At 45.4% G+C, this 17,374-nt stretch overlaps 1 protein-coding gene across 1 annotated transcript in view; it reads right to left on the reverse strand.

The window, feature by feature from the left end:
- Positions 1-9,436: 9,436 nt before the first annotated feature.
- PTPRE (protein tyrosine phosphatase receptor type E) overlaps positions 9,437-17,374 on the reverse strand; it is a 189,013-nt gene continuing 181,075 nt past the window's right edge. The window contains exon 20 of the mRNA XM_066601224.1: positions 9,437-17,217. Coding sequence (XP_066457321.1) covers positions 17,143-17,217 — 75 coding nt within the window. The 3' untranslated portion in view covers positions 9,437-17,142. The remainder of the gene's footprint in view (positions 17,218-17,374) is intronic.

A 17,374-nucleotide genomic window follows, 5' to 3' on the forward strand; every position in this document is an offset into this window, starting at 1 on the left:
TTCTCAAGAGGCATAGCAGAGGAATGGTGACGCTAATGATTGCAGCATCGCCGCTCACCACGTGGGTAGACTCCTCAAACTTTCCAAGGACCTGGCAGATGTCTGCCAACCAGGCCCACTCTTCTGAAAAGAATTGAGGAGGCTGACTCCCACTGCGCCGCCCATGTTGGAGTTGGTATTCCACTATAGCTCTACGCTGCTCATAGAGCCTGGCCAACATGTGGAGCGTAGAGGTCCACCGTGTGGGCACGTCGCACAGCAGTCGGTGCACTGGCAGATTAAACCGATGTTGCAGGGTGCGCAGGGTGGCAGCGTCCGTGTGGGACTTGCGGAAATGTGCGCAGAGCCGGCGCACCTTTCCGAGCAGGTCTGACAAGCGTGGGTAGCTTTTCAGAAAGTGCTGAACCACCAAATTAAAGACGTGGGCCAGGCATGGCACGTGCGTGAGGCTGCCGAGCTGCAGAGCCGCCACCAGGTTACGGCCGTTGTCACACACGACCATGCCCGGTTGGAGGCTTAGTGGCGCAAGCCAGCGGTCGGTCTGCTCTGTCAGAACCTGCAGCAGTTCGTGGGCCGTGTGCCTCTTATCTCCTAAGCTGAGTAGTTTCAGCACGGCCTGCTGACGCTTGCCCACCGCTGTGCTGCCACGCCGCGCGACACCGACTGCTGGCGACGTGCTGCTGACACATCTTGATTGCGAGACAGAGGTTGCGTTGGAGGAGGAGGAGGAGGAGGGTGCTTTAGTGGAGGAAGCATACACCGCCGCAGATACCACCACCGAGCTGGGGCCCGCAATTCTGGGGGTGGGTAGGACGTGAGCGGTCCCAGGCTCTGACTCTGTCCCAGCCTCCACTAAATTCACCCAATGTGCCGTCAGGGAGATATAGTGGCCCTGCCCGCCTGTGCTTGTCCACGTGTCCGTTGTTAAGTGGACCTTGGCAGTAACCGCGTTGGTGAGGGCGCGTACAATGTTGCGGGAGACGTGGTCGTGCAGGGCTGGGATGGCACATCGGGAAAAGTAGTGGCGACTGGGAACTGAGTAGCGCGGGGCCGCCGCCATCATACTTTTGAAGGACTCCGTTTCCACAACCCTATACGGTAGCATCTCTAGGCTGATAAATTTGGCTATGTGCACGTTTAACGCTTGAGCGTGCGGGTGCGTGGCGGCGTAATTGCACTTGCGCTCAAACACTTGCGCTAGCGACGGCTGGACGCTGCGCTGACAGACATTGCTGGATGGGGCCGAGGACAGCGGAGGTGAGGGTGTGGGTGCAGGCCGAGGGTGTGGGTGCAGGCCAGGAGACGGTAGTGCCTGTGTCCTCAGAGCGGGGTTGGATCTCAGTGGCAGGTTGGGGCACAGTGGGAGAGGCAGCGGTGCAAACCGGAGGCGGTTAACGGCCTTCGTCCCACCTTGTGGGGTGCTTGGCCATCATATGTCTGCGCATGCTGGTGGTGGTGAGGCTGGTGGTGGTGGCTCCCCGGCTGATCTTGGCGCGACACAGGTTGCACACCACTGTTCGTCGGTCGTCTGCACTCTCAGTGAAAAACTGCCAGACCTTTGAGCACCTCGGCCTCTGCAGGGTGGCATGGCGCGAGGGGGCACTTTGGGAAACAGTTGGTGGATTATTCAGTCTGGCCCTGCCTCTACCCCTGGACACCGCACTGCCTCTTGCAACCTGCCCTGCTGCTGCCCTTGCCTCCCCCTCTGAAGACCTGTCCTCAGTAGGCGTAGCAAACCAGGTGGGGTCAGTCACCTCATTGTCCTGCTGCTCTTCCTCTGAATCCTCTGTGCGCTCCTCCCTCGGACTTACTGCCCTTACTACTACCTAACTGATAGACAACTGTGTCTCATCGTCATCGGCCTCCTCACCCACTGAAAGGTCTTGAGACAGTTGCCGGAAGTCCCCAGCCTCATCCCCCGGACCCCGGGAACTTTCCAATGGTTGGGCATCAGTCACGATAAACTCCTCTGGTGGGAGAGGAACCACTGCTGCCCAATCTGAGCAGGGGCCCGAGAACAGTTCCTGGGAGTCTGCCCGCTCCTCAGAATGTGTCATTTTCATGGAGTGAGGAGGCTGGGAGGAAGGAGGAGCAGCAGCCAGAGGATTCTGAGTTGCAGCAGTGGACGGCGCAGAACTGTGGGTGGACGATAGATTGCTGGAAGCACTTTCTGCCATCCACGACAGGACCTGCTCACACTGCTCATTTTCTATTAAAGGTCTACCGCGAGGACCCATTAAATGTGCGATGAATGTGGGGACGCCAGAAACGTGCCTCTCTCCTAATCCCGCAGCAGTCGGCTGCGATACACCTGGATCAGGAGCTCGGCCTGTGCCCACACCCGGACTTGGGCCTCCGCGTCCTCGGCCGCGCCCACGTCCTGTAGGCCTACCCCTACCCCTCAGCATGCTGTATTACCAGTAATGCAGAAACAGAACGCTGTAATTAAATGTGCCGCTTATTGGCCTGTGGTTGGAGGCTGACTTCGCTTACGGACCGCCAGGAAATAATTTGGCGCAAGCCTGCTGTAACACTTAGCTGGCTGCGTATGATTTTGTAGAACTACTACACCCAGCACAGACAGACCCAGAACACTGAGCACAGTGACAGGCAGGCCAAATAGATTTTTTGCCCAAATTTTTTAGCAAAGGCCCACTGCCTATATTCAATCAATAATATGTCTTCTGTCCCTGCCTCCACACTTCTGTCCCTGGAGTATGTCACAGAACTGCAGAGTGTTGCACTGTGAACTGCAACACAGCGATGATTTCAGAGCCCAGACAGAGCCAGGAAATAATTTGGCGCAAGCCTGCTGTAACACTTAGCTGGCTGCGTATGATTTTGTAGAACTACTACACCCAGTACAGACAGACCCAGAACACTGAGCACAGTGACAGGCAGGCCAAATAGATTTTTTGCCCAAATTTTTTTAGCAAAGACCCACTGACTATATTCAATCAATAATATGTCTTCTGTCCCTGCCTAAGCGCTTCTGGCCCTGGAGTATTACTGCAGGGCGCAATGCTCTGCACGGCCGATATACCAAAACAAAAAAAATGTGCAACACTGCAAAAAGCAGCCTCCACAGTACTGCACACGGTCAGATGTGGCCCTAAGAAGGACCGTTGGGGTTCTTTAAGCCTAAAATACTCCTAACGCTCTCCCTATAGCAGCTCCAACAAGATAGCACTGTCCCTGATCTGACTCAGAACCCATCTGAGGCGAGCCGCGGGAGGGGCCGATTTTTATACTCGGGTGACACCTGATCTCGCCAGCCACTCACTGCAGGGGGGTGGTATAGGGCTTGAACGTCGCAGGGGGAAGTTGCAATGCCTTCCCTGTCTTTCAATTGGCCAGAAAAGCGCGCAAATGTCTCAGAGATGAAAGTGAAAGTAACTCGAACATCGCGTGGTACTCGTTACGAGTAACGAGCATCTCGAACACGCTAATACTCGAACGAGTATCAAGCTCGGACGAGTACGTTCGCTCATCTCTAACCATTATACCTCGGCTATGGCAGGCATAGAAAATACCAGCCTGTACAAACCTTGTTGCAGCATTGTTGAACCCTGGGGCAATCCAAGCAGAAGACTTTACATCACATTCTTCATTTATAGCAGCCTGGTCATATGACAGGAATGGCTTCTTCATGCCAGGAAGTGAGGGTAATGTGAGCAGTGGTGCATTGTTACATATATACGTAATTCACTTCAGTATCATGGAAAGATGACTTTGCATCACACCTACAGTATTGGTACAGTTGACTTTGCAATTCATGGAACCAGGAGAGGCAGATATTCTAGTTTGCCCTGGGGTCCTTTTGCACAGGCTAATGACATTGTGTCACAAGGGTATATTTTCCTGTCTATTCTTACCTATATTCAGGGTGCTGAATCCAAATACGGCAACCAAAATTGTCTCGTCAGTCAAGATAATGAAGTTATAGACATCATGAGAAAGTAGGATATTCAGTGTTGTCCCATTTTGTTACAATATATTGACTGTTAAAACCATGGGCCTCAATTATCAAGACTTCCTAACAGTAAAACAGTCTTTGTTGCCCATAACAACCAATCACAGCGCAGCTTTCATTTCTGAAACTGCTGAGGTAAAATGAAAGCTGCACTCTGATTGGGTGCTATGAGCAACAAAGACAGTTTTACAGTTAGAAAGTTTTGATAAATGAGAATTGGGAATTAGGAAGTATTCCTGCTTTTTTATATGAGTGGGATAGCCATGGAAGGCAATCTCCCTATATAAGGAAGGACTAGCCAGACAGAATTTGGAGAGTTGGGGGGCAAAAATGCTCAATGGTAAAGTCTTGTATCCTCTGAAGACATCCTTCCAGCATTAATATTATCATTCAGAGTAAATGCATGGACAGACTGAACAACCAATGTAATGTCTATCGCCCCGTACAAACAGGCAGTTGTTCATTTATGAATGGCTGCCTGTTTATTGCGAATGGATACGGGCGGGCTGGAACAATCCCTGGGCCGCTCTGCGTCCAATCACTGAGCGATGATCGCTGCTGTGTGTAAGCCCAGGAATGGTCATTGCTAGGACAATCTGTCGGGCATCCTGAGTAAAAGGGCCCCTAGATGTTCTGGATGGAGAATAGCATGGACAGTGTGTTACGTATCTGTGCATCTTGCTTATTAAACAGCCATAGAATATAGGAACATTAATTATTACTACCTTTTACTTAGGAACCTGTCCTCAGCTGTTTGCCCATTAAACCCCCGTCATACTGCTTTCTCAATGTTCGGCTTTGTTCTATGCTTTACTGAAATGTTTTTCTGAAACACGAAGGCGCTAAATTCAGGCCGAAAACTTACTCTTAAAATATTGGGCCTCGTATTCTAATGACTCATTTCGAGTCATCTGGGCCGCCAGCTTTCCAAACTGAAATCACACTGAAATCCGGCGCATGTGCCTCCCTCTCTAAGTTTTTTTGCACTCATACACAGTAAATTGAGCTGCAGCATTTTAAAGAGTTACTGTACTTTTTAAAAAAAACTTTTGCAAGTCTGAGCAAAATGTCAAAAGTTTTGATCAGTGGGATCCAAGTGCTGAGACCTCCGCTGATCAGTGAATGAAAGTGCTGCGTTTGGGTGATTTGCTGCAACCCCTTTGTTTCAGTGATTAGCAGGGTCTGTGCACCCAAAACTTTTAATCTCTCACTCTGACCTATCAAAAGTTTTCAAAAAGTGCAGTTATTCTTTAACCCTTTCCAATCCACTGTCTGACCTCTGAAGACATTATGATTTAAGGCTGTACAGCTCCAATTTTGAAAGACGTCCGTCAGGGTTCCCTTACTGTATATTGCCAGCCTCTCTGCTGTCGGAGCCTATCCAACGTGTCACCTCATGCAGTACTGGGTTTAGCCAGCAGATAGCGCCGTTGTATAATGGCAGAAAAAGACTAAGCCCCCTAGGAAAACCAGGATACAAATTGGATTGGAAAGGGTTAAGGGTATGTTCATACATGGTGGATGTTGGTGTGGATCTGTACCAAAATCTGCAACATATTTTTCACTGCAGATTTTGGTGTGAATCCGGGTCAAAATCTGCATCATTTGGTTCAGACATTGCCATGATCCACAACAGATTTTATGCTTTTAATCAAAGGGGTGAAATGTGCTGCGGATGCACATCAAGGTACGCACCCAGAGTGTCCCAATGCGGTGACTGCCCCAATAACCACACAGACGTAGGAACATATCTGTTTATTCTTTGCGTTACAATGCATCAGGATCGCTCATCTCTTTCTTTACACAGGATTCTGCTGACACCCCACCGCCATTAAAATCACATCATGATCACGGCAAGATTCAGAATACAAATGTAAAAGGAAACGATTGATGCAAGTCGAAAATATAATACAATATTAAATATTAAAAAGGCCTATAGAAATCACATGCAAGGCAGTTAAGCAAAAAAACGATGACGGGTGAAAACCCCCATCCAACAGCGACTCGTAGACCTTCACGGCTGCCGTTGGGACCATATGAAGTCATAGAAAGTGTAATCGCAGGCAGATAATATTTTTTTTTATTTTCTCCCTCTAGATTTCCTTAATAAAAGAAAACATACATAAAATCTTATACGTTATGAACACAGGTAGCTGCAATGTGCATTCTGTAGTATTTAATACAAACCTAAAAGAGAAAAGTTAGTCACCCAGTGACCAAAAAATAGCAAAGGATCAGAACCAACATCGTCTAATCACATTCTGGAATTATTGCAATCCCATGCAAAAAGTGGCAGGCTGTTATTTTACAAAAAGTTCACCTCTTCTATTTTGTCAGGTTTCTTTAAAAGTCATTCTAATAGGATTTTGTGCTTAGTGTAACAGTAAAGGCAAATCAGGGGGGCATATATGAATGTGTTTACTGTAAAATACCAGTCATATGGTGGTTTAGAAATCAAGATAATGGAACCAAAATAGTCCAAATGCCACAGAATTATAAGATAGTCTGACTGTTGATGTGAGGAGAGAGACTTGGCAGGTCTTATAGGTGGATAAACAAATCTTAGATCCACCTATAGGGTTATTGTGGCATTTACTGTTGATGACTAGAGATGAGCGAGTATACTCGCTAAGGCACATTACTCGAGCGAGTAGTGCCTTAGCTGAGTATCTCCCCGCTCGTCTCTAAAGATTCGGGGGCCGGCAGGGGGCGGGGAGCGGCGAGGAACAGAAGGGAGATCTCTCTCTCCATCTCTCCCCCCCGCAACTCACCTGTCACCCGCGCCGGCCCCCGAATCTTTAGAGACGAGCGGGGAGATACTCGGCTAAGGCACTACTCGCTCGAGTAATGTGCCTTAGCGAGTATACTCGCTCATCTCTATTGATGACCTATCCTCCGGGGAACACACTCGCAGCCGTGACTTACCGTTCTGCCTTCTTGACACTTCCGCTTTCTTTCCCTGAAACACTTTCTGTTAGCTGGGTATTTACCAATTGAAGAGAAGCTTGGATAAATCCCTAGAGCCTATTTTCTGTTTTACTGAAGTTTGCTTCACTAGCAGACTTGATTTTCCCTACTCGGTCCACATCTCAGCCCTCCCCTGAAGGGTGTGGCACTCTCTCTGGACTGGCACACAACGCCACCGCTGTAAATTTATTTTTGGCTACTTGAGCCCCACACACTTGGCCTTAGGAGTAGCTCCACCCTTTTTTCTTTTCGTGTCTTACCAATAGTTGATCGTCGGGGGTCTACTGCTTGGCGTCCCCACTAATCAGCTGATCCTCCGTCTCACTGTCAGTGCAGTGGGGTCAGACATTTGCATTGGTGATCTGAGCTGGAAGTGTAGTAGATGGCTAAACTCCCATTGAAATCAATGAGATTGTTTCCATCTATTACTGGCCCCAACCACCATTGTAGATGTACCGCCTTGCTAAACTGACAGAGGATCAGCTGATCGGTGCAGATTTCTGAGATATGGATCCCCTCCGATCAACGATTGAGGACTAATCCTGAGGAAAGGTCAATAGTAAATGCCCAGAATAACCGGTTATAAAGGGGTTATGCCAAGAGCACAACCCTGTTCACATGTACCATTGGGGCATATGAATATCAGAGTGGGGTCCCTCTTTCAGGACCCCCTCTATGACACAGAAGGGACTGCTGCTAAGTAAGAGCAACTCCTGTTCTGGCAGACCATCTGGCAATACTACATTTCTCCTGTAATGGAAAATATGTAGCTGGCCCCAGCTTTCCCGGGCAAAATCAGCTAATTGCCAGGGCACCAAAAGTGGGATCTGGGGCGAGTAGCTGTTCACCCTGGGCCTTGTATTCTAGGAGAGGTTGTGCAGCTTGGCATAAACCCTTTACAATTAATTAAATTATGCCAACATCATGAAGAAGACATTTTTAAATGGAAACGGACCAAGTGATCAGCTGTTCGCTATGTCCAGCCTCTCTAACCTCCGATGATCGGCTGAGAAAGCTGTGACTGGCTATGCATTTATGCTACATCAGCCTCTACAGGACAGGTGTAGTATTACATGCCTGCTATTCAATTGAATGACCGTTTATATAATGCATGGACCCTTTGAGTCTGCAAGAGCGGTCCACCCTGGCTCGTAGAGGGGGTCCTCTACTTTGGTGTTTCACTTTAATAAGGCATATGGACAGGTTGTCTTTGTGAGACAACAGGCATCCTACTGGGAACGTCAAGATCATGGTGCTATGTTAGCATCAACGTATACATCTCAGAGAACGATAGGAGGACTGTTGTAGTTCATGTAGACCCCTGCAAGATGGCTTACATCAATTTTAAGTGGATTTCTTATTTTATTTATTATAACCCACTGGATATATATATTTTACTGATGCAGGTCTGCAAGGAGGATCCTTATTACTGACGGGGAACAAAGGGCAGCATTATTCACGGAGCAGCAAGAGGCACTATTTTTAATAATGGGGTAACAAAAGGTGGGCATTATTAATGACAGGGCAACAAACGAAGCAATTGGTAATAATGATGGAGACAATATGACGGAGCATTTTTAATGTTTGCGCAATAAGGGGAAGCATTTACCTGATGAGAGCATAAAAAAGGGATATTGTTACTATTGAGGCAACTAATACTACTTACTGCTGGGGCGACAGAGGGGGCGTTATCACTATAGGGGCCAATAGAATAAAAGAGGTCAAAATCATATGTCACGATAAGCTACGCGCCTTTTTGGTAGGGGTGCCCCGCAATAAAAAAAAAAAATTCCATGGGGTGCTGCAAGGCTAAAAAGATTGGGAAATATCTTCTTCAGGTACGTTCACAGGGGTGGATTATTTCTTCTGGTCCTGAAAAATCAGTCTGAATTTGCTCGCAAATTTTCATGTGCTTTTGAAAAAAAAAAATGTGCGTTTTCCACGTACATATAGAAAATGGTTCCCGATTTCCCTTTTCTTTATTGGTAGTTGCCATGGTTATGTGTTTAAAATGTATCGCAGTTGCATTATACTAGTGCAATCCGTTTTTTTCTAATTGCCCCAAAATACAAAACGCTGCTATTTGTTTTTTACTTTCTGGAGCTTTTGTACAAGTAGAATAAAAGCTCTCTTGAATATACCGCTTGGATGAATGTGACTGTACCCTTAGTGTTCGCTACTCCTTGACTTTCTAGAGATGTATCAAAATTAGGGATGAGCGAGTATACTCGCTAAGGCACTACTCGCTCGAGTCATGTGCCTTAGCCGAGTATCTCCCCGCTCGTCCCTGAAGATTTGGGGGCCAGCGCGGGGCGGGGAGCTGCGGGGGAGAGCAAGGAGGAACGGAGGGGAGATCTCTCATCCCCGATCTCCCCTGCTCCCCACCGCAACTCACCTGTCAGCTGCGGCGGCCCCCGAATCTTTAGGGACGAGCGGAGTGATACTCGGCTAAGGCACATGACTCGAGCGAGTAGTGCCTTAGCGAGTATACTCTCTCATCCCTAATCAAAATGTAACCCAACTGTCATAACTTGCTGTAACAAATTATCATATTTTGATACAATAAAAGCCATTAAAATTGTTTGAAAAAGCAAGAAAAAGTTCTGTACCAGTTTAAGTGTCAAGTTAAACTTTGCTACATCTGTACATCATCTTATATGGAATATGGAAACAAACATGGAATTAAACTACTGAATATAGGCATGCTTACTGGAAAGAGAATCTCCACCTGTATTAGATTTTCCTTTAAACTCCCTTACTTCGGCGACCCAGTAAGCTTATTCCCATCTGATAAAGTGATAGCATATTGTTAGGAGATCCTGGGGAGATCAACCTCTAGGAACCTCAATGGCCCTAAAAATAAAAGGTACCACAGCGCTCATTTAGTGCTGCAGCCTCTTCAGTGCTTTCCCTGCCAGCAGCGCCCCAGCCACTCGCTATGCATGCGTCTACATTTACGTTAACAGGTCTGGTTTCAGTTCCCTGCACAACCTGTAGTCATGGGAGCTACTGTGCTAAATCAGTGCTGTGGCCCCTTCAAACTAAAGACCAGTTGGGGTCTCAGACTTCGGACCACCACCAATCACAAAGTGGTAGTGATGGCATACTCTACGGGCTGGCATCAGCACCCGACAAACCCGTGCAGGTTCCAGGGCCCACTGAGCCTGAGGAAGCCCACTCAATGGTGGGATCGATCCAGTCCTGGTTCTTTAAAATGGTTTTGTATCCTAAAGATGCGGATAAAATGGACTACAACGGCAGCACTTCAGAAAGACAAACGTTTCCAGCTCCACTGTCTAGTGCCTTCTCGGTCACGCAGGTGGAGTGATCATATCATTGTGCTGCCTACATTGTCCCCGCGCGATCCTGGCCAGAAAAGACCAAGGCAGAGGATGAAGGAGGCTTGAGAGCATGATGGAGGTGAGTTTATTTTTTATTGCCAAGGCACAGTGGGGCCTTACTAATTGTTCAGGAGCCAAGTAGAACTTATAAATAACTCAGGGAGGTACAGCGGGGCCTATAAATAACTCAGGGAGGTACGGCGGGGCCTATAAATGACTCGGGAGGCACGGCGGGGCCTATAAATGACTCGGGAGGCACGGCGGGGCCTATAAATGACTCGGGAGGCACGGCGGGGCCTATAAATGACTCGGGAGGCACGGCACGGCGGGGCCTATAAATGACTCGGGAGGCACATTTGATTTTTACTAATTACTCAGGGCGCACAGTTGGGAACTATCAAAAGACTCAATGCGCACAGTGGACCCTACAAACGATTCAGGGGGCACAGCAGGGCCTATAAATGACTTGAGTCACAATAAAGCCTCTAATTGAGTGAGGGGGCCTGTAAATTACTAAGTGGGCCCACATAAACCTTGAGCTGCCCTTGCATATTCTAGCAATATGCCATTACTTTATCAGATAGTAATATCCCTTAAATTTTGCAACAGAGGGCAAGTGGCGCTACCTAGTGGTATCATCCAAAATTACACTACTAATAATTAGACTTTCTTTTGCAATAAATATTTTATACTCTGTATAAGACATATGTTACAGTAATGTACAAACAGGCACAAAAAGCACAGTCCTGTAAGAATTTTATAGACACGACCCCGCCGGCATGCAAAAAGAGTACCGAAAATATAAAATGCTGAAAGAAAAACATCACATGTGGTATAAAGGGGATGAGAACAATACATTGTGCTGCTCATCTGCATATATCATGAGGGGAACGGTCTATACAGAATATCTATTCTCTCAATATTTGCTCTATGCATAGTTTCAGTCTTCCAGCTGAACAAAGTGATTCCATCATAGTATTCTAATAGATCGGGCTGGAGTATACCTATAGGGGGTGCAGAGGTAGCCGAGCCCCCCGAGCCGGAGGAGGCCCAAAGACGTCTCTGCTAGTCATTATTCATATAAGTTACACGTGTGATACGGGGGCCGGGTTACAGATGTTGCTCTAAGATTAGTCTTAAGACCTTCGGCATGTGGATCCCCAACCTTTGGCAGCTCCATATAACATTCGCCCACTGGTCATAGCATTACTAGAACACATGATGTAAGCTCTTGGGCTCATATAAATCTCTATAGGGATGCAGGAATAATTCCCATCTTCTATTTTCTCTCATCCGTGCTACAACACCATTATATATTTATATACAAAACCAAGATTAGGTTTTCCATACTTTGCCATTCAGATCAGTTTTTATGATATTTCACACGTTCCGCTCAGTGATGCTGATGCCGCTGTCACACGGGCGTATGCTCATTTACATGCGCATTTGCGCTGCATATTTTGCACCGTGCTGATGGGAGGAGCAGAATTTGGTGCAAGCAGTATGAATCGATGACCCCTTACTGTCAGCTGGTCAGAACATGCCAGCACTTCCCTATAACTTGCAGCAACAAGAAGCTTCCTGTCCGCAGGGGCCGATATTATGCCACAATGAACTGCTGCAGTTCGAGAAGATCCAATGCGCTACTAGGTGGGGGTCTCTGATATAAAGTGACCATTCACTGTACATAAACACGTAGTCCATCATGACTCAAAGCTTCTGCGGCAGGTAAAGGCCGGGTCTGGATATACCTCTTGTACAATGGTGCTTTGCTTAACTTTTCTTCTATATATGAGCAATACACGAGTTTGGTTATTTGCTTTATCAGTGGGTAAAAACTGGCATAGCAATATCCTATGCCACAATTTTAAAGGAAACCTACCAGAAGAAAATTAAAGCAACCTTCCGGTTTTGGGATAAAATTCTGTCCCAGGACCGGAGGAGGAGGGAATATATTACCTGCAGTTGTTCTTCTCTGCTGGCCCTTCGATCCACTGGTTGTGTTTTGTTTTAGGCAATCCAATATGGCCGACACAATCTTCAGACTACCTAATCTCCACAGTGAGTGAGTGCATTGATCGTGTTAAATTACTAATCCAATCTCTGATTGGCCAGAGCTGCTCATGTGATCAATACTGGCTAATTAGTGCAGTGCACGGTGTGCATTGGGTAGTTAGAAAAATCCAGCCATCTTGGATAGGTGTAAACGGGGTGCGAAACAGCTAGATCAGAGGATCGCCAGAGATTAACAACCGGGACAGAACCTGCCACTTTAAAGGAGGCCTTTTGGTATATGTTAATATGTCAGATATGTTTTTCTATAGACTAGAAGGACTTTTATTCATCTATTCTGGTAGATCTCCTGTGGAAGCAAAGCTTAGAACGCGCCCTCCTGCAACATTCACCAAATACATTACTTATACTTTATGACATCATTCTGTGCTTTTCATCAATATAATGACATCATCTTGTTATTTCATTCGTTCTGTGCCGCCATTCTCTCAGGAAATCTATAGACTAAATAGAACTTGTCTTCTCTCACTATTGCAGCACATTGTTAGTGAGGCGTGCAACTGCATAAACCTGCCATAGGCTCCCATTGTACAAAACGACTAGCCCAGTATATATACATATGCCGCTATATAGTGGACAGAACAATAGGCCAGCGTGTACCTTATGGAGACAGGACACTGGGCATATGTCTGACCAACACAACTCTATCACCACAGTAAATATATATATTTTGGGAGCATTTCCTTATGTATACACTGAATGTACAGGACCCTTCAGAAGTATGGAAACACCAAAGGTTTTACCCCTTCCTGCCCCTTTATCATTCTTAATATATCATATAATGTACTTTTATTCTAAGTGAGGAAAAAATACAACTGTCTGCCTTTTTTTGTTTTGGAGGGGGGGGGGGGGGGTTATTATTAACACATTCACAGAGCAGTACAAATGACGTTATCTTTATTCTGTGAGTCAGTATAGTTATGATGAGATCAAATTTCAATTTTTTTACATAATAAAAAAACACAGTACCTTTAAAAAAAAATAAATATTTTTTCTGTTACCATCTTTTGATTCCCCATAATTTTTTTAATTCTCTATCGCTGGGGTTGTGCGAGGACTCATTTTTTGCAGAGTGACCTGTAGTTTTTAATGATCATTTTGGGGTACATACAACTTTTTGATGGCCTTTTAGTCAATTTTTTTCTAAGAGATCAGTCTGACCAAAATAAGTGCAATCCTGTGATATTTCAGTAAATTGGACTTTTACGAAAGCAGCAACAGCAATTTTTTTTTGCGTTGTTATTTTTTGATGTGACTAGAATTTTTTTGTATATGCTTAAAAATTTTTTTATTTTTTATTAATTTTTTTAAATATTTTATTAATATTTTAGTCACATTGGAGGTTTGAACTGGTGTTTGATCACTGATACAGTGTCCTGCAATACTGTAAGTATTGCAGGATACTGTATTCTGGCAGGCCATGTATAAAAATGTGCCATGTGTGCATCTTAATAGGCAATCATTCATGGCAGCCTTTGGAGCCTTCAGAGGGGCCCAGGCTGCCATGACACCCAATCAGCACCACACCATCTCATCACAGGAGGGGCCATTCAGGACATTTCAATCGTAAATCGGGACATTTCAATGTCCTTGTCAAAACTGAGTTATTTCCCCCCCCCCCCCAGTATGAAGCAGGCAGTCTACCGCACCAGAACTATGTCTGGAAGGTTCTCCACCATGAATGGAAATGTATCCCTACCAAATAACTTTAAAAGCTAAAAAGCTGAGAATATGCAAGGCTGTCGTATGAGCAAAGGCTGGACACTGCAGGAAGGCCTCAATCTCCTTTACTTCAGTAAAACACACACATCTCAAAGATTTTAGACTAGTTCTTCCCAATTTTACCTTTTAAAAGGGGCGTTTCCAAACTTCTGGAGACGACAGTATGGCACAAATGTTATGTGAACAGAAGCCAACACTGATGGCACCTGGGGTAAACGAGGACTTCAAAAAATAGCTCCCTCTCTCGATCATTGCGAGACAGAACAACTCACCGCGACGCTTCTGCTACATAACCAAATAGATTCCTATATTATAACCATATGGACAGGGTTTGTTTAATGCAACAAGGGACGTGACCGCTCTAGTTTTTCCTTTTAAATTGACTTTTTGGAGGTGGAATTCATACACAAAATTCCACAGCACTGTGTGAACATACCCTAAGAGTTAAAAGAAAAGTGTAATGAAAAACCTATTGGTTCTACAACCCCTAGGGTGCTGGGACCTCCATGTATTTCAATGGAAGCCTGACTAGAAAGATGCTGGGGTCGAGTTACTTTTGGGATGAGCAGAGGATCCCCATTTCTGAACCCTCTAACCCAACTGGTTTAATAGTTCTTTTATTATATGATTTAATATTTTGCGTTCTGTGCATTAGGCGTTGAATCTACTTAAAGGGGTTGTACCAAGATTGCAAGTTATCCTATATGCACAGGACAGGGGATACTGATTGGTGAGGTCTCACTATTGCGACTCCCACCAATGTTGAGAGCGGGGGTCTTGTGTCCTCATCCCCCTCATTGCGAGGTTCTCACCTTTCCTATGGATAAGAGATAACTTGCTCTCTTGGTACAACCCCTTTGGTGTAAATTAAATGTCACCTTGCTGATCTGGCTGTGATCACATAGCTCCAATCTCCGCAGTTCTGTAAGTTATGGAGTATAAGCATATATCCTGTACACTTATTATAAAAGTAAACATTCATTCTTTATTCTATAAAATATTATATAAAGTGATTCTTCTTAAAGTAACACTCTACCTTTATTAATCCCCTTACATAAAATGCTAGGGACCTGCTTAGCTAATTCAATGATATTATGGAAAATGCTCCTATTAGCCCCGGTCAGGGGTGGGACAAGCGCTGTTGATGGCAACGTAAGGGTTTAAGAACAAGCCCCTGCCTTCATATTCAGCATGGCAACCTTCAGATTGATAGTCATTTATTTGCTTGCACTCATTTGACTGCAGAACCTGCACAATTATCAACCAGGCGGACGCGGCATCTAGTCGGTTGTGCAGATAAAGGTAAGGGGCTTTCCCATGACTAAGAATTGCTTCACAACCACTCTGTCCTTTCTGGTTGCTGCTGACAAGGACATGTGACTGCTGCAGCCAATCACTGGTCATAAAAGGTTACTGCTGTAGCCAGCGATTGCCTGCAGTAGTCACATGACCTGGTCAGCCGCAACCAGGAAGGATGGCATGGTTTGAGGCTATTTTTAGTTGAAAAAAACCCTTTAGACGGCATTGCAGTATCTTATCAATGGTGTCCTAGGCAGCAGCCTACTCCACTTACCCCTCGTACCAGACCTGGACCCAAAAATGTCCCGATAGAAAATTTCATAATCACACCTAATGGGCCAAAGTAATGAGTGACGATCAACACATATCAATCGGCATTCATCTTATTTGTTTTTATACAAGCCAAGAATTGCTAATACGATTCGTCTCCATAAGCCGGCCGCACATCTTTCTGTTCACATGGGTAGATATACGACCAATCTGAGAACATTTTTATGCTCACATAAAGGAGCCGATCAGCCAACAAATGAGCGTTTACTCGTTTGTTGGCCAATTGTTGGTCCCATTACTTGGCCAAATTTTCAGGCAAACGAAGGTTCAGAGGAACGCTCTGGCCTAATGATCAACCCATGTCCCAGTCCTAGACCCAAAAACATTGATAATGGATGGAAAACGTCATTGTTACAACTAATGGTCCTCTAACATGGGCTGAACTTTCGGCCCAACGTAACAAGGGCCGATCGACATGTATATTGATCGGCGCTCGTTTTGTTTTCTTTACACAGGCCAAGAATTGGCTTGTGGGGACGAGCGATCACCAATACCCCTGTTCATTTCCATAGGCTGACTGTAGATCTTCCTGTTCACACGCCGATCACAGAGCATTTTCACCTTCTGATAAACCAGCCCATCTGCTGACGACCTAGCCTTTACTTGTTTCTTGGCTGATCGTTGGTCCCATTATATAGTTTAATTGTTGGGCAGATGAATGTTCAGAGGCTAAGCGGCCCGTGTAAAAGGACCGTTAGTCTGCAAGTGGCCTCCAAATTGTGGCCCATCGTTCCTTGCAAGACTACAACTCTTAGCATGCGCTACCGGGGAATCCTATAGATGTTTAGAACGCCTTGCACTTCAATAACTAAAAAGGAGCAATTTTAATAACAGCCCACCTCATGTAGTACAACTAGTGCAAACCAAAACTTTAGTAGTCACCCATTGCGTAGATTGGCTGCTACAGACAACGGCTCTCCCTTTTTAGTTTGCGCTAAATGCTAGAAAAGGTGTCAATAACATACAGAAACTGATACACAGATGATATATTATTGAAAAAAAGTGACTCCAGTGGTGATTATACTTGGACCACCTTTGATATTATTGATTGTGGAGTGCGTAATTGCGGCATTAAAAGCAGACGCTGTACAAAGACCACCACCCTCCCCGATCACATTTTTTTCTTAATCCTGCCCTTTAAGACAAAAATCTGGCGTATAAAAAAAAGCTCATTTCCATACTATACATGCCATGTTGTAAATAAATAACTATATACATTACTTTACATCCATCTGCTATCTCTTTCACACCATGAAGGTGTGTTTTGTATTGGGATCCATATGCCATACTATACCAGATGTAAAACCAAAAGCATAGAGCATTAGTTATTCAGTAGCAGAGAAGAATACAAAAAAAGCAGAGGACCAGAAACGAGATAAATTAACCACAAAATAGATCATATGAATTAGTTCTGTGTATAAAGCGGACTCAAGTTCGTCACTTGAAATTGGCGTAATCCGAAAATATGTCGATAAAGTCTTGTACCACTTTGTAGCAGAATTCATACTGTTCCTGCAAAAGAGAAAAAGCACAAAATCAACAGACGCATAGGAAGCCAATACCGTTTTGTGTTTACAGCTCCTATGCAGACCTACACTAGGTTGGCAAAAGTATCTGTCAGCCTGCAAGTGCAGGTGAGCTGTCTGAAGATAGCAACAGGAGGAAGGGC

Source organism: Eleutherodactylus coqui, chromosome 4 (assembly GCF_035609145.1).
Source record: "Eleutherodactylus coqui strain aEleCoq1 chromosome 4, aEleCoq1.hap1, whole genome shotgun sequence".
Taxonomy (NCBI): domain Eukaryota; kingdom Metazoa; phylum Chordata; class Amphibia; order Anura; family Eleutherodactylidae; genus Eleutherodactylus; species Eleutherodactylus coqui.